This window comes from Panulirus ornatus, chromosome 2 (assembly GCF_036320965.1).
Source record: "Panulirus ornatus isolate Po-2019 chromosome 2, ASM3632096v1, whole genome shotgun sequence".
NCBI lineage: Eukaryota > Metazoa > Arthropoda > Malacostraca > Decapoda > Palinuridae > Panulirus > Panulirus ornatus.
Window position 1 is genome coordinate 52,963,354 of NC_092225.1, and position 23,852 is coordinate 52,987,205.

General features: G+C 46.0%; 1 protein-coding gene across 4 annotated transcripts in view; it reads right to left on the reverse strand.

Moving 5' to 3' along the window:
- LOC139756413 (membrane-associated transporter protein-like) overlaps nt 1-23,852 on the reverse strand; it is a 256,616-nt gene that overhangs the window by 44,343 nt on the left and 188,421 nt on the right. For all 4 annotated transcript variants that reach the window (XM_071675871.1, XM_071675855.1, XM_071675848.1 and 1 more), the window contains 2 exons: nt 15,683-15,945; nt 2,515-2,645 (listed from right to left, as the gene is read on the reverse strand). In XM_071675871.1, coding sequence (XP_071531972.1) covers nt 2,515-2,645; nt 15,683-15,932 — 381 coding nt within the window. In that variant the 5' untranslated portion in view covers nt 15,933-15,945. The remainder of the gene's footprint in view (nt 1-2,514; nt 2,646-15,682; nt 15,946-23,852) is intronic.

The following is a 23,852-nucleotide window of genomic DNA, read 5'->3' on the forward strand; positions in this document are numbered from 1 at the left end:
CGATTGTGTTGACAATATGTGAATCAGGTCAGGAGGAGAGGAGAAGCCACAGACAGAAGCTACGCCAAAGGAAGACAGTATGAGTCGTACTGAAAGGCCAGCTGAACGTGTTAGGGAGACGTACACTGTGCTTGGGATATGAGGTTGGCAACACACACACCCAGAGAGCGAGCGAGAGCGAGTCGTGGCGGTATAGGTCAAATGGCAGGTGACTCTGTGAAAGCCTAGCACTGGAGGAAGTGTGGTCAAGCATCAGGAGGAGATGAAGCTACAGACAGAGGAGTGACTACAGTACTAACTGGTTAGGTTAGGTACTACGAGGTGTGTACTGCTCAAGGTGAGGTACCTGAGGACTGGTTGGGTTAGGTACTACGAGGTGTGTACTGCTCAAGGTGAGGTACCTGAGGACTGGTTGGGTTAGGTACTACGAGGTGTGTACTGCTCAAGGTGAGGTACCTGAGGACTGGTTAGGTGCATGTACTGCCTCCTTGTATAAAAGCAAGGGAGAGATGAAAATAAATATCATATATAGACGAAAACCTATTGAGAGGGTCGTGCTGTGCCTGGAGCCATGTGGTCTCAGGAGAGGTAAAGTGTGTGTGTGTGGGCTGGGCTGGGTGCTTGCTTGGAAAGAATGTGTGTGAGAAATACTGGCAGGGGGAAGTGAATAGCATATGGCATTCATGCATCTAGAGGAGGCGAGAGGACTGACTACCTTATGGAAAGTGCTGGGTATGTATATAAATGTGTGTGTGTGTATATATATATATATATATATATATATATATATATATATATATATATATATATATATATATATATATATATGGGGTGACTGGAAAGTTACTAAAGCCAGCAAAGAGTCTTTACTGGTAAAGTAAGACATGTGCGAATATGCGAGTAGGAAGAGAGGAGAGTGAGTGGTTCCTAGGGAAGAAGATAATGCGTCAAATATGTGTGATGTCGCCATGCTTGTTTAATCTTTTCATATACGAGGCGGTAAATGAGAGGATCTTGGAATGAGGGGCGGGTCAGCACTAGTATGGTGGAGATGGAAGGCACTGGAGCTGCTGTTTGCAGATGACGCGGCTCTGGTGGCAAACCCCAAAGAAAAACTCAGGAAGCTGGTGGCAAGGTTTGGAAGAGCATGAACAAAAGAGAAAAGAACACAAAAAGGCTGTGGTATGAGGGTGAGCCAGGAGTGTTTGAGAGTGGGTTTCAGTGGAGAGTGGCTGAATGAAATCATGTGTTTTAGGCACCCAGAACTGGACGTTGTCGAGTGGAACACTGAACAGTGAAGCGAGTCATATGGTGGAAAAGACAGTTCTGGTTCAACACGTCCGACATGCTTTCCACAGTTATGACACTTGACCACTGAACACAGCAATCATTCCCAAAGGTGTTAACACGGAACACATTTTGGCGAGATGTGAATACCTCTCGTGACGATCCTTTAGAATAAGACATCTCCGAGAATCTAACGTAATTCCTAAAGGAACTGAAAAAGATGTCTTTCGAGGACACTGAAATGATTACTGAGGCAACATGAGTGTGATCAAGAGTCTCGGGGTTACTGAGGTGATTCCAGGAAATAAAGTGTAAAAATGTTTTTTGAGGGAATAAATCTAGTCTTGAAAGACGGGAGACGTGTTTTTGTGATACTGTAGTGGATATAATAAATGCCCTTCCTTATCGTACATTATCAACATCTTTACTGTCTTTTCCTACAAGTAGAAATATCTGCAATCATCGAACTATGGTCATAATTATGATAGAAAATAGAAAAGGAAATAATGAACATTGATTTGACAAAAATAAGACCAAATTCAGCGTACTAACATTATGTGAGGGAAGCTGCTGCTCCAGTCTTTATCTTGTTCCAGTAATGTTCCAGGCCTGTAAATGAAACTCCGACAATGGCATTCTTCTAAAGCTTCTTAAGGGTCCTCTAATGTGAATGGCTTTATTTACTGGATATTCAAAAACTCACCTGCTTTATCAACATTAGTTAGTGTTTTATTATCGTTCCCTGAGCCATATTTCTAATAAGATGTTAGTAGAGGAACGAGGTTTGATTGATGGACTGAATGCTGTGTCGTGGAAAAAATGGAGATCTGTTTGGAAAATTGCGACGACCCTAGCGTTATGATCCTACCATCTGTCGCCCATCATCATCACCCACGAGGATTGCTACTGCGAGTTCTTACCTCACAATAACGTCAAAGTTAGGCTCGTATTTTTTTTTGTCTTCTCTATGGATTTCGTTAAAGTTACGACACATAATATCTCCATCCACTAACCCATCTGGACATACCTACCTTCCATTCAGTTATGATCGTTCCTCACGACGTCTAACTACATCCCATCTCTTCTTTGAAGGGAAATGATACGTAAATATAACAAGAGGAACTAAGAAAAGGATTATGACAGACGTAGATGATTACAGAAGCCATACGTCCACGAATGACGAGACGATACTTCAAAGTGAGGTTTTTTTTCTCCACGAACCCTGACCTGCTCAGAGGTGAGGACGTTGCTGCTGCTGCTGCTGCTGCTGGGGGTGGTGGCCAAGGGCGCCGCCTGCTGGTTCCAGTCGTCCCCAAGACCCAGACCGATGGCCTTCCCGTTCGGCACCAGAATCAGTCCTGCGGGAGGGAGTTTAGTGAAGGTGTTTACCACAACAAGGACATTACCAGTATTCGACAAATACACTTGAATATATATATATATATATATATATATATATATATATATATATATATATATATATATATATATATATATATAGACAGATAGATAGATAGATAGATAGATAGATAGATAGACATAGTTAGATATATCCCTAGGGATGGTGGAGAAAGAATGCTGCCCACGTATTCCCTGCGTGTCGTAGCAGGCGACTAAAAAGGGTGGAAGCAGAGGGCAGGAAATCCTCCCTTCCAGATTTTACTTTTCCAAAAGAAGGAACAGAGAAGGGGACCAAGTGAGGATTTTTCCCTCTAGGGCTCAGTCCTCTGTTCTTAATACTACCTCGCTAACACGGGAAATGGCGGAGAGAGAGAGAGAGAGAGAGAGAGAGAGAGAGAGAGAGAGAGAGAGAGAGAGAGAGAGAGAGAGAGAGAGAGAGAGAGGCCGAAGCAACATCGTCAATGTGAACGCAGTCCCCACACAGTCGTGGGATCTACGTACATATCCCAAAACACATAGACGTAGAAATCTGAGGCCAAATCCCTCCACAAAGTCGGGAAGGAAGGCTTTCGAACACTTTCCAGTGGTTTGAACGAGTTAAGTGGTTCTTGGTAATTAGTTAGCGAGGAGTTAGAGGTCAATTGTTTGGAATTACCTTAATGTTTTTGTGGCTCAAAGGGTTTGAAAGATCACATGACTGTACCTGACTATTAAAGGTATTTGCTCTCTAGGTGATTATAAAAGGGTGATATGTGGGGCTCTAATGAGCCATTAATTACGTCTGTCTTAAAGTTAAGTGTCCATGCTCAAGGCAGGAGAGGGTTACGTCAGTCATCCTACTGATAATTAATCAGCTCCTTGAACACGACGGTACGACCCTTGAGCACGATGGTACGATCCTTGAGGACGACGGTACGACTCTTGAACACGACGGTACGACCCTTAAAGACGACGGTACGATCCCTGAGCACGACGGTACGATCCCTGAGCACGACGGTACGATCCTTGAGCACGATACGATCCTTGAACACGACGGTACGATCCTTGAACATGACGGTACGATCCTTGAGCACAACGGTACGATTCTTGAACACGACGGTACGACCCTTGAACACGACGGTACGATCCTTGAACACGACGGTATGATCCCTGAGCACGACGGTATGATCCTTGAACACGACGGTACGACCCTTGAGCACAACGGTACGATCCCTGAGCACGACGGTACGATCCTTGAGCACGACGGTACGATCTTTGAACACGACGGTATGGTCCTTGACCACGACTGTACGATCCTTGACCACGACGGTACAATCCTTGAGCACAACGGTACGATCTTTGACAGTGATGGTACTTCCCTTGATCACGACAATATGTTCCTTGAACACGACGGTACGACCCTAGGCTATCATGCCCTGGTCTTTGACGTGACCCTTAACGAATGTGGAGGTCATAAACACACCATCATACTCAAGGGTCGAACTATCGTGTCAAGGATCGTACCGTCGTGGTCAAGTATCGTACCGTCGTGGTCAAGGATCGTACCGTCGTGGTCAAGGATCGTACCATCGCGCTCAAGGATCGTACCGTCGTGCTCAAGGATCGTACCGTCGTGGTCAAAGATCGTACCATCGTGCTCAAGGATCGTACCGTCGTGGTCAAGGATCGTACCGTCGTGGTCAAAGATCGTACCGTCGTGCTCAAGGATCGTACCGTCGTGGTCAAGTATCGTACCGTCGTGGTCAAGGATCGTACCGTCGTGGTCAAGTATCGTACCGTCGTGGTCAAGGATCGTACCGTCGTGGTCAAGGATCGTACCATCGCGCTCAAGGATCGTACCGTCGTGGTCAAGGATCGTACCGTCGTGGTCAAAGATCGTACCATCGTGCTCAAGGATCGTACCGTCCTGGTCAAGGATCGTACCGTCGTGGTCAAGGATTCCTCCGCTATTGCTCAAGGATCGTACCGTCAGTCAATCAGATTAATTAAGTCTATTAGCTTAATCAACGAGAGATAGTGAGAGATGATGGTAGAAACGGGCGTGAGAAACATCATGGTTCGTCCAGGTGAGAAAAACGACACGTCCAGACGAGCTGTGACGTGAAGGGGTTTCGTCCAGGTGAGGAAGACGACACGTGAGGACGAGGATTCATCCCCCCAGTCACTGGAAGACGAGTGACGCGTGACGGACCAAGTCCGTACGTCCATGAAAACTTGAGGCGTCCAGCCAGGGATGATGTGATGTGACGGTGATGGTGGACTGTGTGTGTGGGAGATGTGGTGGAGAAGGAGGAGGAGTGTGTCGTTCCCTATTTGCACTGTAAATGGGGGGGGGGGCGTCTTACACTCGTGTGCCAACCAACCAAAACTCTTGAAATGTCTCTCCTACCAAACAACCTCGTATGTATGCTGTCTACACTTGATCACGTCCTCATTCATTACTTCTACATCCTCAAACTACTTCACGTCTTTTCTTAAGTTTCTTGCCTAACATCGCGTCACTGTCCGGTGCTTGCTTCATCACTGTTCAGTCTCTACGTGATAATCATTTCAAGAAATCTAATCATCGGGATCAAGTCACTCCTCATTCTTCTCTCTTCCAAGGTGGGCAAATCTAAAGCCTCTAAGCCATTCCCTGTGACTCAGCTTTCTTATTCCTGGCACCATCTTTGTTGACATCCTCTGGATCTTCCCTATTAAATGCACAGCTTGCCAAATATTTCTTCACCCGTGGACTTGAAGATATTCTAATATTTGCCAGCACACACAGTCGTTTTCCTCAAGTATTCTCCTAATGTGGGACTCTGGCGACAGGTCTGGGACGATGTCCACTCCCAAGTCGTTCTCTTACTCACCCAGTTTCCTTTGGCTTATGTCTCGCTGGATGATATACAGAACCTGGCCTTCTCTCGCTGTGTCCCATCCTCATTACCCTACATCTACCCGGGATGAACCTCATGTTTCAGACCAACTTTGGTGTCTGTCTAGGTCCCCTTGTAAGGATGGTGCAATCCTCCCTAATTTTCACTTCCCTGTGACCTTCGCATCACCAGCAAACATGCTCAGGTAGGAGTCCATACCCTCTGGCAGGTCACTGACACGGATCACGAAGAGTTACGGTCCCAGGACTGGACCCTGCCGTACGCCAGTGGTGACCCCCAACCCAGGTACAGATGACTCCTTTTCCATTCCACTGCGACGATCTTCTATCAGGTGAAGGAGTCTCTCTCTCTCTCTCTCTCTCTCTCTCTCTCTCTCTCTCTCTCTCTCTCTCTCTCTCTCTCTCTCTCTCTCACCCGACCATTCCTGCCTGGTGCATCCAACTTCGTAATCAGTCCCCCATGCGGTGTGTGTGTGTGTGTGTGGCACATAGAGTTGTGATGGTGTTGTGGTAGCCATGGCACGCATGGGAAATATGGCTGTGGTGGTGGTGTGGCAGACGTGGTAGTGGTTGAAGTGGTGCAGCAGATATCGTTGAGGTGGTGGTGATGGTGGTGTAGCAGATGTGGTGGTGGAGTATGTGTGTGTGTGTGTGTGTGTGTGTGTGTGTGTGTGTGTGTGGCGGTCAGCCTGCTGCTACCGCACAATCGCTTCACGCACCAACTGCTCTGGGGCTGCAGCGTCTTTCCTGCTGCTGGTATCCTCTTCCTGTCCTTCACCCACTGGCTCTCCCACACTCCAGCCTCCACCTACATGGCTTCACAACGTCAGCATGAAGTGTTCCCCCGAGACTAAACATCTGAGGACCGTGGCCTCAACCTTCAACATCAACAGGAGAACAATGTAAACATTCTGACAAGGAATGGATATACAATGTCTTCCTTCTTCTTCTTCTTCCTTCTTCTTTTTTCTTCTTCTTTCTTCTTTCCTCTTCTTCTTCTTTTATCATACATACCCACTCACAGCTTAGTCCACTTCATCCTCTCTTCTATAATCAGACATCATCACTTACTACACCTTATATATCAATTCATGTAGAACACTGATAACAGACTTATGGATTGATATCTTATATATACTACATAGATCACTTAATTGTATATATATATATATATATATATATATATATATATATATATATATATATATATATATATATATATATATAAACTGTTTGTGTTGTGGTGTGTGGTTTTGTTGACCATGAACTAAACAGTGTCACAGTGTACGGTGCATCTTTTACCTCTGTGAACACAACGGGCCGACCTTTGGGTACAGACTGGCCTAGCTTAAGGTCTGACCTTAAGGATTAAAGGTCAAGCTTGTAACATAACCAGGAGTTGTACCGTCCTTGTGTTTAATGATCGTAACGTCGTACTCATGGGTCGTACCGTCGTGCTCAAGGGGTTGTGAAATAAAGACGCTGTCTCCGCTGACGTACACAGGTTCCTGCTGACGACCAGTGAGCGATCGAGCGCCTCCAGCCTAACTAAAACGGAGACAGACGTCCGCCCTTGTGAACCTCCCCTCACAGCCTGCACCATCAGGGGAGGACGTGTTCCCTCGACTGACGATCGTGCATGTAATGAACCGATAATCAGGCGGGCTTGATTTGTGACCACGGCTTCGACATCCTGTACAGGGTTTCATGAGTGTACATGGGTTCTAATTAGGAACCTAAGGCCCTAACCATGGGACAAGCGTGTCTTTGGCTGAAAAGGTGTCCATCTCGTTGCTGACGGCCGTGATAAATGATACACAGCTCTTCCTTTGTGATCTATGACGTTTAGGCTCATCTTAGAACCCTGGGGAGAGGCCCAGTTTTTTTTTTCAAATGACTGCTGAAGGCTTGATCTGTGGCTCAGTGATTCCAAGAGGTCTTTGTTCTTTGCCCAAAGGTATCTAAATGGTCTGTGGGGAGGACGCCTGGAGAAATGGTCCAGATTACTCTACCGTCTCAGTCCCTGGTGAGTGATGAAAGTCATTACCTGGATAGTACGACCCCTGGTCACTCTGCTCACAAGTATTTAAATGACTAGTGTCTGCAGGTAAGTACCAGGACCTTACCGGCTGGTGGTGAAGACGCCTAAATGGTTGATGAAGAAATACCCAAAATGGGGACCTCCAATACGATGGCTCGTCTGAACTCATATCATCATCAACCGAGATAAATCTAAACTTTTTTTTTCCGAGATATATTTCCAGACTCCATTCTTGGCTTTCCTTCTTTAACTACCTCGACCTGTAGGTGTGTGTGTGGCTGCGGTGGTGGCCCTGGGGCGTGGCGCGAGGCACCAAGCTGGTGACTGGAGCACCAGTGAGTGGATCCAGTCATTAACTGGTTCTGGTGAGAACCCTCATTCCCCCTCTCTCTCCCTAACATCCTCCACAGTTCCTTTCCTCCTTCCTTTACATTTACTTTCTTCCTTCTGTCCTGTCTTTTCCTTCTTTCTTCTCCCTCTTATTCTCTCCTTCCCTCCCTCACTCCCTTCATCCACAGTGGCGGTGGGAGACCTCCCAACACCCTTCAAGCGATGGCTGTTCGTCTCATCATCACACACATATTCATGTGTTGATGGTGACACTTTCATCCACGTTCCTTCTCACCTTCCTTGTCTTGGTTACTCTATCTTGTCTTTCTTATATTTACTAATTTCCACACTAGTTTCTCCTCCTTACATAATCCTTCCCATACAATCCTAGCGTGTGTGTGCATATGACACACACAGACGCTGAATCCACACTCCTTAATCAGTAAAAAAAGAAATAAATAAAAATACTCAAGGAGCGACAAACTCATCCTCCACGTCCACGACACAGACCGACCATTATATGAGCGAGTGTAAGCAGCAACAATGTCCCAATGTTAACCTTGAACTGGAGGATTTCCAGGATGTGAGAGGTGTCTCCTGCCCTGATGGTCAGCGTTGAAGCACAGAACACCTGACCAGTGACACACCGCCCTAGTGTCTGCTGGTCAGCCCAGGTGTGTGTGTGTGTGTGTGTGTGTGTGTGTGTGGGTGTGTGTTGTGGGGCACACCTGAAGGTGTTCCTGGTGGGGTAACACTACGGTGGGCAAGGTTCGTCTAGCCTGAGGTCCTCGCGACACAGATCAGGTACCCCATCTTATTCCCCGTTCCATAATTCCCTTCTCTTTACTGCTCGTAATTATTCATGGGTCTTACTCACTATCTCTCTCTCTCTCTCTCTCTCTCTCTCTCTCTCTCTCTCTCTCTCTCTCTCTCTCTCTCTCTCTCTCTCTTTTAACTCATCATTATCTATATTTTTCTCATTTATTTCCGTCTTGCTCCTTCGGATTTTGTGTATATATCTTTTTTTTCTAACTTCGTCCCAGCAATCTGTGTTCCATCCTTTTTATTGTATCTTTTACATCTAATCATTTGTCTCTTTTACACCGTAGTCTTTGTTTCGTTTTACACCCACAGGTCTGTTTCTAATACACCCCTATCGATTGATTCTTTTACACCCTACCCCCTGTTTCTTTTACACCCAACCTCCTGTTATTTTACATCCTAAATTCATTTTCTTTGCTAAACCTTACTTTTTGTTTCTTTTACACATTATCCTCTGTTTCTTTTACATCTTACCCTCAGCTTCTCTTACTCCCTTTTTCTTATGCACGTAACCCTATCTTTCATTTACAACTAACGATTCGATTCTTTTTGACATCCAACACCCTGTTTCTTTTACACCCAATACCGTCTCTCTTACGTCCTAAACTCTCCTTCTTTTACACTCTACTTCCCCCCCCCCCCTCCCGTTTCTTTTATACCCCTCCCTCTGTTTCTTTTACAGTATAACCTACTTATTGCATAGTTTATGTTTCACACTTTTACAGTTTCTTTTACATTCAAGACTTTCATATCAACTGTCTATTTCTTTTACATGCAAGAGAATTCATTTACACATTTACCCTTCTGTTTCATTTACACTTTCCTGTTTCTATCTCCAACTCTTCCATTGTCGTCTTCTCCACAACCTTATCCATTGCACCTTCCCCCTAACCCCCTTCTTCTCCTCCTCCCTTCCTCTTCTCCTCCTCCTCCCTTCCTCTTCTCCTCCTCCTCCTCCTCCTCTTCCTTCCCCCTTCCCCTCCTCCGCCTCCCCCACACATCATTACCAGTGCCGGAAGGTGTCCGAGAGAAGCCCAGTAATGAGGCCACCTCGGCGGGCCTATATCCGGTATGCAAATGAGCTCCCAATGCACGCGCGTCTAACCCCGAGACGCGTAGCGGCAGAAAACTTGACCCCAGTCTGGAGGTAAGGCAGGTTGAGAGAGAGAGAGAGAGAGAGAGAGAGAGAGAGAGAGAGAGAGAGAGAGAGAGAGAGAGAGAGAGAGAGACCCTTGTGTGCTGAGGTCGACCGTGGTCAGCTGGCTGGTGGGAGGGGCGGGGACACAAGACGTCTTCTACCATGACAATGAAAAGTGTCGTATAAATAAATGGCTCTGATGTAGGATGTTCACTGTCAGTTTTGTATAAATAAATGGCTCTGGTGTAGGATGTTCACTGTCAGTTTTGTATAAATAAATGGCTCTGATGTAGGATGTTCACTGTCAGTTTTGTATAAATAAATGGCTCTGGTGTAGGATGTTCACTGTCAGTTTTGTATAAATAAATGGCTCTGGTGTAGGATGTTCACTGTCAGTTTTGTATAAATAAATGGCTCTGATGTAGGATGTTCACTGTCAGTTTTGTATAAATAAATGGCTCTGGTGTAGGATGTTTATTGTCAGTTTTGTATAACCAAATGGCTCTTGCAAGCTACTGCTAGTTTTGTATAAAAAAATGGCTCTGATGTAGAATGTTTTACTGTCAGCTGTGTCGTGACTCATGGAACATACCCACTAGTATACTCATCATACTATGGCGGTGGGACTCATGGAACATACCCACTAGTATACTCATCATACTATGGCGGTGGGACTCATGGAACATACCCTCTCGTATACTGTACTCATCACGCAAAGGGCCACATACGTCAGCAGTGAACAAGGCAGGAATCAGAGGTGTACGAATATATATATATATATATATATATATATATATATATATATATATATATATATATATATATATATATATATATCATACAAACCTCCAACAGCCAGGATCGAACCTGGGACCCCTGTGCAACAGGCGGGAGCGTTACCGCTGGGCTATGATCGCCCGCCTGTTGCACAGGAGTCCCGGGTTCGATCCTGGCTGTTGGAGGTTTGTATGTTCTATGAAGGTGCGCGTTCATATGCACTTTGTTCGTATGTATATATATATATATATATATATATATATATATATCCCTGGGGATAGGGGAGAAAGAATACTTCCCACGTATTCCCTGCGTGTCGTAGAAGGCGACTAAAAGGGGAGGGAGCGGGGGGCTAGAAATCCTCCCCTCTCGTTTTTTTTATTTTCCAAAAGAAGGAACAGAGAAGGGGGCCAGGTGAGGATATTCCCTCAAAGGCCCAGTCCTCTGTTCTTATATATGGAAAGTTTTGTGGGGCCTGGATGTGGAAAGGGAGCTGTGGTTTCGGTGCATTATACATGACAGCTAGAGACTGAGTGTGAACGAATGTGGCCTTTTTTTTTTTTTTTCTTTTTTTTTTTTTTTGTCTGCTCCTGGCGCTGCCTCGCTGTAGGTAGGGTTGGGGGTTGGGGGGATGCTATTCGTGTGTGGCGGGGTGGCGACGGAAATGGATGAAGGCAGCAAGTATGATATGTACATGTATATATATGTACATGTCTGTGTATGTATAAGTATATACGTTGAAATGTATAGGTATGTATATGTGCGTGTGTGGGCGTTTATGTATGTACATGTAGGAAAGGATCACAATTTTATGCGTGATCAAGTATATTTCTATGAGTCCATGGGGAAAATAAAACACGCTAAGTTCCCAAGTGCACTTTCGTGTAATAATCACATCATTTGGGGATACACAAGAGAGAAATATAAGTCGATATACAACGAAGAGACGTAGCTAGGACGCTATTTGGTAAACATGCGATTGTCTAAGACAAACAACGAGCGTATCATAAACTTATTATGTGGACAAGGAGAAATGTTTACAAATTTTATCAACAGTATAGTTATCCAATTTGTATAGACCATCACTAATATTAAGATTATAATTCTATGTGTACTTAGTAATAGAAGATTCAATGATATTTCTCGTGGTACTGGAGTTAAGAGTTAATAACTGAGATGGCATTACTCCAGTCAATACAATGGTAATAGTTTTTAACGGGATTAAACAAGGCATTTTGATTCTTTTCCTGTTCTTATACTATATTTATGTTGCTTAAGTCTAACAGAAAGATCCTTACCAGTCTGCCCAACATAAAACTTATCACAATTTCAACATGGCACTTTATATGTGCACCCAGGAGAACTTTCTGGCGATTTCCTTATTAAGATATTCTTTATAGTATTATTGTTGCTGAAGGCAACATTTACATTAAAGAATTTAAGCAACATGGGAAGTATGTACATGTGTATGTGTGGGTGGGTTGGGCCATTCCTCGTCTGTTTCCTTGCGCTAACTCGCTAACGTGGGAGACGGCGGTTAAGTATTATATATATATATATATATATATATATATATATATATATATATATATATATATATATGGCGGGTTCGGACTGGCTTGTAAATACTGGGCCTCCAACATGACACGAAAACTCACTCAGGCACCTTACTACAGGGCTCAGGAGGGAGGGAGAGAGAGAGAGAGAGAGAGAGAGAGAGAGAGAGAGAGAGAGAGAGAGAGAGAGAGAGAGAGAGAGAGAGAGGGAAGAGGAGGCAGCAAGTGGAAGGGACGGGTGAGGGAACAGATGAACGGAGCCAACGGTGTCAAAATCTGGCACTCAGTACGTGGGACGATAACTGATGAGACGGAGACGATAACTGATGAGACGGGGACGATAACTGATGAGACGGAGACGATAACTGATGAGACGGGGACGATAACGGATGAGACGGGGAAGATAACTGATGAGACGGGGACGATAACTGATGAGACGGGGACGATAACTGATGAGACGGGGAAGATAACTGATGAGACGGAGACGATAACTGATGAGACGGGGACGATAACTGATGAGACGGGGACGATAACTGATGAGACGGGGACGATAACTGATGAGACGGGGACGATAACTGATGAGACGGGGACGATAACTGATGAGACGGGGACGATAACTGATGAGACGGGGACGATAACTGATGAGACGGGGACGATAACTGATGAGACAGGGACGATAACTGATGAGACGGGGACGATAACTGATGAGACGGGGACGATAACTGATGAGACGGGGACGATAACTGATGAGACGGAGACGATAACTGATGAGACGGAGACGATAACGAGACGGGGACGATAACTGATGAGACGGGGACGATAACTGATGAGACGGGGACGATAACTGATGAGACGGGGACGATAACTGATGAGACGGAGACGATAACGAGACGGGGACGATAACTGATGAGACGGGGACGATAACTGATGAGACGGCCTGGTTTATGGGTAAACATGAACCCCAGGAGAGAACACAATAACTGTAGGGATAAATAGATATAAAAAAAAAAAATGGGATGGAAATGAATTTTGGTAAATAATAATGATTTTGAGGCAAATACAATATAGATTGATCTAATTGATGCAAAAAGACTTATATATATATATATATATATATATATATATATATATATATATATATATATATATATATATATATATATATATATTTTTTTTTTTTTTTTTTTTTTATACTTTGTCGCTGTCTCCCGCGTTTGCGAGGTAGCGCAAGGAAACAGACGAAAGAAATGGCCCAACCCCCCCCATACACATGTACATACACACGTCCACACACGCAAATATACATACCTACACAGCTTTCCATGGTTTACCCCAGACGCTTCACATGCCTTGATTCAATCCACTGACAGCACGTCAACCCCTGTATACCACATCGCTCCAATTCACTCTATTCCTTGCCCTCCTTTCACCCTCCTGCATGTTCAGGCCCCGATCACACAAAATCCTTTTCACTCCATCTTTCCACCTCCAATTTGGTCTCCCTCTTCTCCTCGTTCCCTCCACCTCCGACACATATATCCTCCTGGTCAATCTTTCCTCACTCATTCTCTCCATGTGCCCAAACCATTTCAAAACACCCTCTTCTGCTCTCTCAACCACGCTCTTTTTATTTCCACACATCTCTCTCACCCTTACGTTACTTACTCGATCAAACCACCTCACACCACACATTGTCCTCAAACATCTCATTTCCAGCACATCCATCCTCCTACGCACAACTCTATCCATAGCCCACGCCTCGCAACCATACAACATTGTTGGAACTACTATTCCTTCAAACATACCCATTTTTGCTTTCCGGGATAATGTTCTCGACTTCCACACATTTTTCAAGGCTCCCAAAATTTTCGCCCCCTCCCCCACCCTATGATCCACTTCCGCTTCCATGGTTCCATCCGCTGACAGATCCACTCCCAGATATCTAAAACACTTCACTTCCTCCAGCCTCTCACCATTCAAACTCACCTCCCAATTGACTTGACCCTCAACCCTACTGTACCTAATAACCTTGCTCTTATTGACATTTACTCTTAACTTTCTTCTTCCACACACTTTACCAAACTCCGTCACCAGCTTCTGCAGTTTCTCACATGAATCCGCCACCAGCGCTGTATCATCAGCGAACAACAACTGACTCACTTCCCAAGCTCTCTCATCCCCAACAGACTTCATATATATATATATATATATATATATATATATATATATATATATATATATATATATAAACTACGAAAGGACGAGAATTAAAGAATAATGGTGATGAAATGTGAAATCTGTGGCGTTAATGCTACGGGACAGAGACAGTGGAGTTGATCAGTCAATCAGTCAATCAGTGGAGCTGATCAGTCAATCAGTCAAGTTTGAGCTGTCATCCTCGACTGGCTAATCACATTACAAGTGCCGGGGTGACTGACGGTGTGACAGTCAAAACACACTGTCTCTTCTGTCTGAGGTTCATGAGTCCTACAGTCACACGAGACGGCAACCTGGTCGACAATCACGGTTAGAATGCGACCAACACGGCCTCCACGGGCAAGCCAGCGGCCCTGTAGTGAGGATAATCCACAAAAATCACGACAACGCCACTTAACGAGGATAATCTTGTGAATGAATCGAGTGCCACCTATCGAGGATAATCCCCTGAATGAAAACAGTGCCACTTATCAAGGATAATCCTTATCTGAATGAAAACAGTGCCACTCACCAAGGATAATCCTTATCTGAATGAAAACAAAACCACTTACCGAGGATAATCCTCTTCTGAATGAAAACAATGCCACTTACCGAGGATAATCCTCTTCTGAATGAAAACTAGGCCATTTACCGAGGATAATCCTCTTCTGAATGAAAACAATGCCACTTACCAAGGATAATCATCTGAATAAAAAAAAACAATGCCACTTACCGAGGATAATCCTCCTCTGAATGAAAACAATGCCACTTACCGAGGATAATCATCTGAATGAAAACAATGCCACTTACCGAGGATAATCTTCTTCTGAATGAAAACCATGCCACTTACCGAGGATAATCATCTGAATGAAAACAATGCCACTTACCGAGGATAATCCTCTACTGAAAGAAAACAATGCCACTTACCGAGGATAATCATCTGAATGAAAGCAAGGCCACTTACCGAGGATAATCCTCCTCTGAATAGAAACTATACCACTTACCGAGGATAATCCACTTCTGAATAAAAAAAAACAAAAAACCAGTGCCACTTACCGAGGATAATCCTCCTCTGAATGAAAACAATGCCACTTACCGAGGATAATCCTATTCTGAATAAAAACAATGCCACTTACCAAGGATAATCCTCATCAGAATGAAAACAATGCCACTTACCGAGGATAATCATCTGAATAAAAACAATGCCACTTACCAAGGATAATCCTCATCAGAATGAAAACAATGCCACTTACCGAGGATAATGCCAATCGAGAGGAGGATGATGAAGGGCCGCCTTCGCCCCAGCTTGGAGCGGCAGTTGTCTGAGAGGGAGCCCAGGATCGGGGTGAGGAAGAAGCCAATGAAGGGACTGAGGCACCAGATGAGCGTCATGTGTCGGTGCTTGACGCCGATCTTGAGCAGCGTGGGCGACACGAAGGCCGTCTCGGCGGCGTAGCAGAACTCGATGCCCATGACGGCGGCCGAGATGCGCACCATCTCCATCCGGGTCTTGCGCCTGCCAGGGGAGGGGGAGGCAAGGGACGGACCTGGGGTCACTCACGCTCGTAACTGACTCAGCGAATCAATACAGTGAAAATAATGACACACACACACACACACACGCAGACATACATACACGCGCACACAGACACACACACACACACGCAAACACATACACACACACACACACACACACACATATATATATATATATATATATATATATATATATATATATATATATATATATATATATATATATATATATATATATTCCAGAAGAAGGAACAGAGAAGGGGGCCAGGTGAGGATATTCCCTCAAAGGCCCAGTCCTCTGTTCTTAACGCTACCTCGCTAACGCGGGAAATGGCGAATAATTTGAAAGAAAAAAGAAAAAGATATATATATATATATATATATATATATATATATATACGTATATATATGATCGTATGAGAGAGAGAGAGAGAGAGAGAGAGAGAGAGAGAGAGAGAGAGAGAGAGAGAGAGAGAGAGAGAGAGAGAGAGAGAGAGAGAGACAAGCGATTGGTAGTTACTGGTTAGTAGCTAATGGTCAGGTAAGATTACCACGGGGGGGCCCATATGCCATGGATTAAATCAAAACCCCATAATGAGGACATTAATGACCCAACTAGGCCAATGGACTGCCAAGCATACTGTAACCACTCACTTTCAATATCTAATTCTAACAACAGTTCTAGGAATAACATGGCATGCATCTTAACACACCTGCTACTAATAATTATAATACCTTAATTCACAAGTACAAGGGAAATTCTGGGGGAATCATGAGTGAGTCAGCTCCATCAATAGAGAACTGATGTGTTAAGGAATAGCTAATGGAAAATGCACTTGACACATCAGTACACGTAGTCCCTGCCACACAGCACAACACCGAATACCGGCTCCGCCAAGTCGCCCGTATGGAGAGTTCACTCAAGGTCGCATCAGCTGGTTATACACCTGACCTTAAATTAAGGTCTTAGCTGTATAGAGGACATGGTGCACGGGAGGTCCCAGCATGCAGGAACCCTTGCTTAGTGACGAGCCATATCCTCAACGTTAGGCTGGTCTGTATATGTGCGGGGGATCCGGGCGTGCGACAGTCCTCGCCCAGCGACGGCCAACGTCCCTCCTTCCAGGTGAGGTCGGTCTGTACGTGCAGTGTTCACACGGAGCGTGGTGCCCCCAGCCTACTACGTCCTTGGCACAGCTCACTGCCTCCGCCCACACACTGGTAAGATTCTCTTTAGACCCATGCTGGCGCGCGGCCCCTACTGCTACTCTACCCACCCCACACTCGCCAGGGATTGTAGTAGATGTTAGTGTTGTTGTTTTCCCCTGGGGTTTAGCCAAACTGCTTTTATATTTTGTTTCTGTGTTGACCTGATGCCCACTAACCCTTTCGTCTCTGCTCTGCGTAACGTAGGATACCTTTTACTGTAATACCAAGGTAATTATATCAGTTTCCTCGGTTAATCACTCTACTAATTCACTTTTCCATACTCGATACATTTTCGTTGTCACATAAATGTCATTATATATATATATATATATATATATATATATATATATATATATATATATATATATATATATATATATATATATATATATATATATCATCCTTGATATTCCTCGAAAACTCTGGTTCACAGTAAAGTGAAGAAGCAGGTCGACATTGTAGACCTAAAAGATGCCTTGAAGAATTCCCTTCTAAGTGTTGAGTAGCGAGGTGCCTCCCCGTACCACCTCACCCGTCTCCACCCACCTACCTTCCGTACCCGACCCATCCCAACCCACCCCTGGGATCTCTCACCCCCAAGTCACGGGATCCACTGTCCCTTCCCCCTCGGGCTCGACACCTTCAAGAATGCACCTGGTGCCTCCTGGCGCCCTTGCTCTGCCACGCATTACCAACAGCAGCGTCCACGAGTGATTACACAGACACACACACACACGCATTTTCCACCCTCAGATGGCCACCAGCCCCTGAGGACCCTTATGGTGGCCATCTCCCACACACTAAATACACACTACCCACCCTCAGCCAGGTACTCATTCATCGACCAGTTCCCTCGAAGGGAGGATGAACACCTGGGTTGAACTGCGGGGACGACTGCCACCCGTAGGATTCGAACTCCCGAAGGGTGCGTGTGTGCGTGCTTCATGGTCAGTAACGCTAGCCGCTACACCACGAAGGCCTCAAAAGAAAACGTACTACGACAAAATTACATCTCGTCTTGGGGCATTATCCGGGCGACGAAGCTCAGAAGCCTCGGTATCATCCGAACGACGAAGCTCAGAAGCCTCGCCATCATCCGGACGACGAAGCTCAGAAGCCTCGCCATCATCCGGACGACGAAGCTCAGAAGCCTCGCCATCATCCGGACGACGAAGCTCAGAAGCCTCGCCATCATCCGAACGACGAAGCTCAAAGGCCTCGCCATCATCCGGACGACGAAGCTCAGAAGCCTCGCCATCATCCGGACGACGAAGCTCAGAAGCCTCGCTATCATCCGAACGACGAAGCTCAAAGGCCTCGCCATCATCCGGACGACGAAGCTCAGAAGCCTCGCCATCATCCGGACGACGAAGCTCAGAAGCCTCGCCATCATCCGGACGACGAAGCTCAGATGCCTCGCCAGGAGCAGGTCCTCCACCACCACCGTGTGGCTGTGACGAGAGAGATATGTTGACGCGGTGCAGAGATAGACGTGTCTCGCTGTCCTGCTGCAGCTGCCCACACAGAGAGAGAGATGTCTCACGCGAACCACCAGCCTAGTCCAACGAGACAAGCTCTACACTTCCTCAACAAATATGATTTTTTTTTTCTCTTCCTAATAATTTTTTTCTAATCATTTTTATCCTCTTTATTTTATAGAGGTTTGAGGGGTGGGGAGGGCTTTTCAATGAAAGCTTCAGTCACCGTGACTGGGGGCTGACTGACATGTAACAGAGAGAGAGAGAGAGAGAGAGAGAGAGAGAGAGAGAGAGAGAGAGAGAGAGAGAGAGAGAGACAGGGAGCATAGGAGTACCTACGACGGAGTTCTGTCCCTCGACACGGTGAGCGCGCACCGCTCACCGTACTCAGCAAACTCCAAAGTTCGGAATAATAAGTCGTGTGAGTCACGTGTTGCTAAGTGTTAAATGTGAGACAGAAAGACTGAATTTTTTGTTCCCGCTGGAGGTTCCAGTCACGGCCAATAGTCCACATCAGGGACGGTCCTTAATTGATGTCACATAGATGTTAATGAAAGGGGGGAAAAAGCAACATGAGACAAGGGAAAGTAGTTGCAAATTTTGGACGAAGTGAAAAACCTGTCTTTTGAAATGTGCCAGGTCATAGTTATCATTGGGAAAGATACTAGAAGGGGAGGAGTTCCAAAGCTTCGACGTGTTGGGAAAGCAGACATCAAAACGGCCCACCCTTGAGATGTTGATGGCCACACAGTAATCATGTGACACAGCAGCTTGCCGAGTATTGCGTGGTCCAGCTAGTGGTTGGGGGCACACAAGCAGCGAGCTCTCGGGAGCAAAAACCAAAGCAATACCCATAGAAGAGAGGAAGTGAACCAACATTGTAGCGTAGGGCAAGGGGGTCAAGTATGGAAGTTAACCTGGGACAGTTTATAAGTCGGACCGCTTTCGACTGAACTCTGTCAAGTAAGGATACAGAGCTAGAACCAACCCAGATGTGAGAGCAGTACTCCATACAAGGACGGATCAATCCCTTGTATAAACACAGCAACTGTTATGAAGAAAAAAGATATCGACATCTAAACAGAACTCTCAGTTTCTTAAGAGACAGACTTAGTTATTTCCGTAATAAGCGGGTTACAAGAAATAATGGATGTTACAGTAATATCAAGTATGTTCACTGTCAAGGGAAGAAGGAAAGTTGCGGGGAATTTCCTTTAGAGAAATGTGTATAAATTGGGTCTTGGAGGCGTTTACCTTAACCAGATTTCGTCTACCCGACTGAGATATCCTGTCCAAGTCTGCGTTTACTGTGGAAGCTGTGTCATGACGAGATGCAGATCGAGTGAGAAAAGACGGCGCAGAACTGAAGAAATTAGAGGAATGTAGTGTTGAGTCGTCGGCGTAAGAGTGCATTTGCTTATCTGTGTTAGAAAGACAATCGCTGATAGAAAGGAGAAGAAGTATAGGAAACAGGAGAGAACCTTGAGGGACACCGCTGTTGATGGAGAGGGTGGAGGCTGATCCATCAACAATCATGGAGACAGATCGGCAAACTGAGAGGGAGGGAAGGCAAAAGAGGGAAGATTAGAGATGAGACCCCGATGCCACATCCCGTCAAAAGCTTTGGATATGTCAAGGGCAACTACACATGACTCCCCAAAATCTTTCAGGGATGATGACCAGACATTAGTAAGATTGGAAAGAATATCATTATAGCATCTAGCTTTACGGAAGCGATACTGGTGATCAGAAAGAAGACTGTGAGATTCAAGACGTCTGAGGATATGGAGTTGAGGAGGGATTCAAAGACTTTGGAAACTGTATATGTCAAAGAAACAGGACGATAGTTAGAAAGGTTAGAACGGTCACCCTTCTTATGGATGGGATGCATCAGTGCTAGGCTTCCAAGAAGAAGGAAAGGTTGTGGTCTTTATAAAGAAACGGAACAGACGAGGAGGCGCAGGTGCAAGTTCAGAGGCACACTCTTCCAGTACACGGGGGATGGATGTCATCAGGACCATAAGCCTTACTTGTGTCCAGAGAGAGACGAGCGCTTGTCGGACAGCTTGAAATGATGCTACGGTGAGGGGCACAGGGTTAGTATGATGAGCATCAGGGATGAAAGAAAGTTAAGAGTCATCCAAGGTGGAAATAGAGAAACAGGAACCAGAGAGAGTCGCTTTGTCGACGGGAGAGACAGCTATAGTACCGACAGAACGGAAGAGTGAGGGAAAGGTAGAGCGACAGAAGTTGTTAGCGATGCCCTGAGCTAAAGATCAGAAGGACCGAACTGTGGATGACCAGGAGAGGTCATCGCACTTCCTTTAAATGAAAGAAATCTTGTGGACTGAAAGCCAACAGCACACGTGTGTGGGGGAAGTAGAAAGAAGACACAGCCACCTGCGCCAGTCACTACAAGTGCGCAGCGCACGACGCAGTAAACAAGCACTTCAGTGGCTATCAACTTCCCTCCCCACCTTGTATCCAGGCTGCTGTCCTTTATCTTATTCTTGAGAATTATTGGCACCGACGAGCGACCAGTAAGACAGTCACACTCGACCCCTACCGGCATATGAGAGCACTAGAGGTCAGCTCCTCCAGCTGAGCATCAAGAAACAGAAGAGGGAGTTCAACACCCCTTGCTGAACACCAGCGTCAAGTGAGAAATACTATGATCAAACTCCCATGTTATTCCATTTATATAAGTAAGTTTTACGAAGTGAGGGACGGTAAGGAAAAGAACGAGCTGGCAACGAGAAAGTAACTCGTCACACGAACAACACTTAAATAAGTAAGTAATCGCCGGGGGGAACACTTATCAAATACTTTAGAAGCGTCGAGAAACAGTGGGAATCCTAGACACGCCAAACCCCCCCCCCATTTCTAGGCCAGGACAGCCCACAGGCTCGTAAATAAGCCATCCTTGTATGCAAATTGAAAGTAGGAATTTTTTTACTCTCTTTCCGACGGCAAGGTAATCAGGCAACCCCACAATAATCGACCACTTTGATGACTGAAGTGTGCGTTCGGTGCGCCACAGTGGTCCACTGTTGTCTGATGGTGGTGGTGAGGTTGGTACCAGCTGTGGCAGGTGGTGGCACGCCACAGTGGTCCACTGTTGTCTGATGGTGGTGGTGAGGTTGGTGGTACCAGCTGTGGCAGGTGGTGGCACGCCACAGTGGTTCACTGTTGTCTGAGGGAGACAAGGCTCAAGGTGCTCAAGGTCAGCGTCTGTACCGAAGTGTCTCCATCATAACTCACTTCAGGTTCGAACAGACACAAACAGACGACCAGACATGGTCAGTAGGTCCCTCTCACAACCTCATGTAATACTTAATAACATCAACCCAAAATATGACAAACAATTAACTATCTCTTCACATTATCTCCCATGTTCCTTGCTGTATCTAATCATTTTAATATCATATCTCTTGTTCCCTTCTGTATTTAATCGTCTCTTAATACTATCTCTCTTGTTCCCTGCTGTATCTATGATCCTGCTAACGCGATCAAAACAGAATGATGCTAATGTGTCCAGGTAATGCTCCACACATCGGACTAACCCTTTTTTAAAAAAATCCTTTGATTCCCCTCCTGAGTCACGTCTATCTCTCGTTTACCTATGTATTCGATGGTCTCTATGAGGAGGGATCCTTCCTATCTTCTACTTAAACGATGTCCGTGTCAAACAGAAGGGAGAGGTTCATGATCTCCGTGTCAAACAGAAGGGAGAGGTTCATGATGTCTGTGTCAAACAGAAGGGAGATGATCATGATGTCTGTGTCAAACAGAAGGGAGAGGTTAATGAAGTCCATGTCAAACAGAAGGGAGAGGTTCATGATGTCTGTGTCAAACAGAAGGGAGAGGTTAATGAAGTCCGTGTCAAACAGAAGGGAGAGGTTCATGCTGTCTGTGTCAAACAGAAGGGAGAGGTTCATGAAGTCCGCGTCAAACAGAAGGGAGAGGTTCATGAAGTCCGTGTCAAACAGAAGGGAAAGGTTCATGACGTCAGTTTCAAACGAAGGGAGAGGTTCATGATGTCTGTTTCAAACAGACTTGAGAGGTTCATGATGTCCGTGTCAAACAGTAGGGAGAGGTTCCTAACGTCAGTGTCAAACGAAGGGAGAGGGTCATGATGTCAGAGTCAAACAGAAGTAGTCAGAAGGTTCATGATCTCACAGTCACACGAAGGGAGATGTTCCTGATGTCACTATCAAACAGAAGGGAGAGGTTCCTGACGTCAGCGTCAAACAGAAGGGAGAGGTTCCTGACGTCAGCGTCAAACAGAAGGGAGAGGTTCCTGACGTCAGCGTCAAACAGAAGGGAGAGGTTCCTGACGTCAGCGTCAAACAGAAGGGAGAGGTTCCTGACGTCATAGTCCAATGAAGAACAAAGTCACCCCTGTCAACGCCAAGGGAGGAGTTCCTGACGTCACTGTTGAGGGGAGACAAGTCAGTCGCTTCTCCCTCGTTGGTGTAACATTATTATGTCCTGCTTCACTGACCCTCCCTCCTATTCTCCCTCCGTTTCGTTACTCTCTCCCTCACCCTCCCTCCTCGCTACTCTCTCCCTCACCTTCCCTCTTGCCTAGGGCAGGGGGCCCAGACCTTCAGCGGGTCTGCACAACATTAATCAGGGTCTGGCCTCAACCACTGCCGTAATTACTTAGGTCAACACAACCCTTTCGTATCGTCCAGGGCAGGCCCGGCTTTCTCCAGTGGTGGGGCTATACCACACCACTGTACTGGGCCCGGCTGTCTCCAGTGGTGGGGCTATACCACACCACTGTACTGGGCCCGGCTGTCTCCAGTGGTGGGGCTATACCACACCACTGTACTGGGCCCGGCTGTCTCCAGTGGTGGGGCTATACCACACCACTGTACTGGGCCGTGCTGTCTCCAGTGGTGGGGCTATACCACACCACTGTACTGGGCCCGGCTGTCTCCAGTGGTGGGGCTATACCACACCACTGTACTGGGCCCGGCTGTCTCCAGTGGTGGGGCTATACCACACCACTGTACTGGGCCCGGCTGTCTCCAGTGGTGGGGCTATAACACACCACTGTACTGGGCCCGTGCTGTCTCCAGTGGTGGGGCTATACCACACCACTGTACTGGGCCCGGCTGTCTCCAGTGGTGGGGCTATACCACACCACTGTACTGGGCCCGGCTGTCTCCAGTGGTGGGGCTATACCACACCA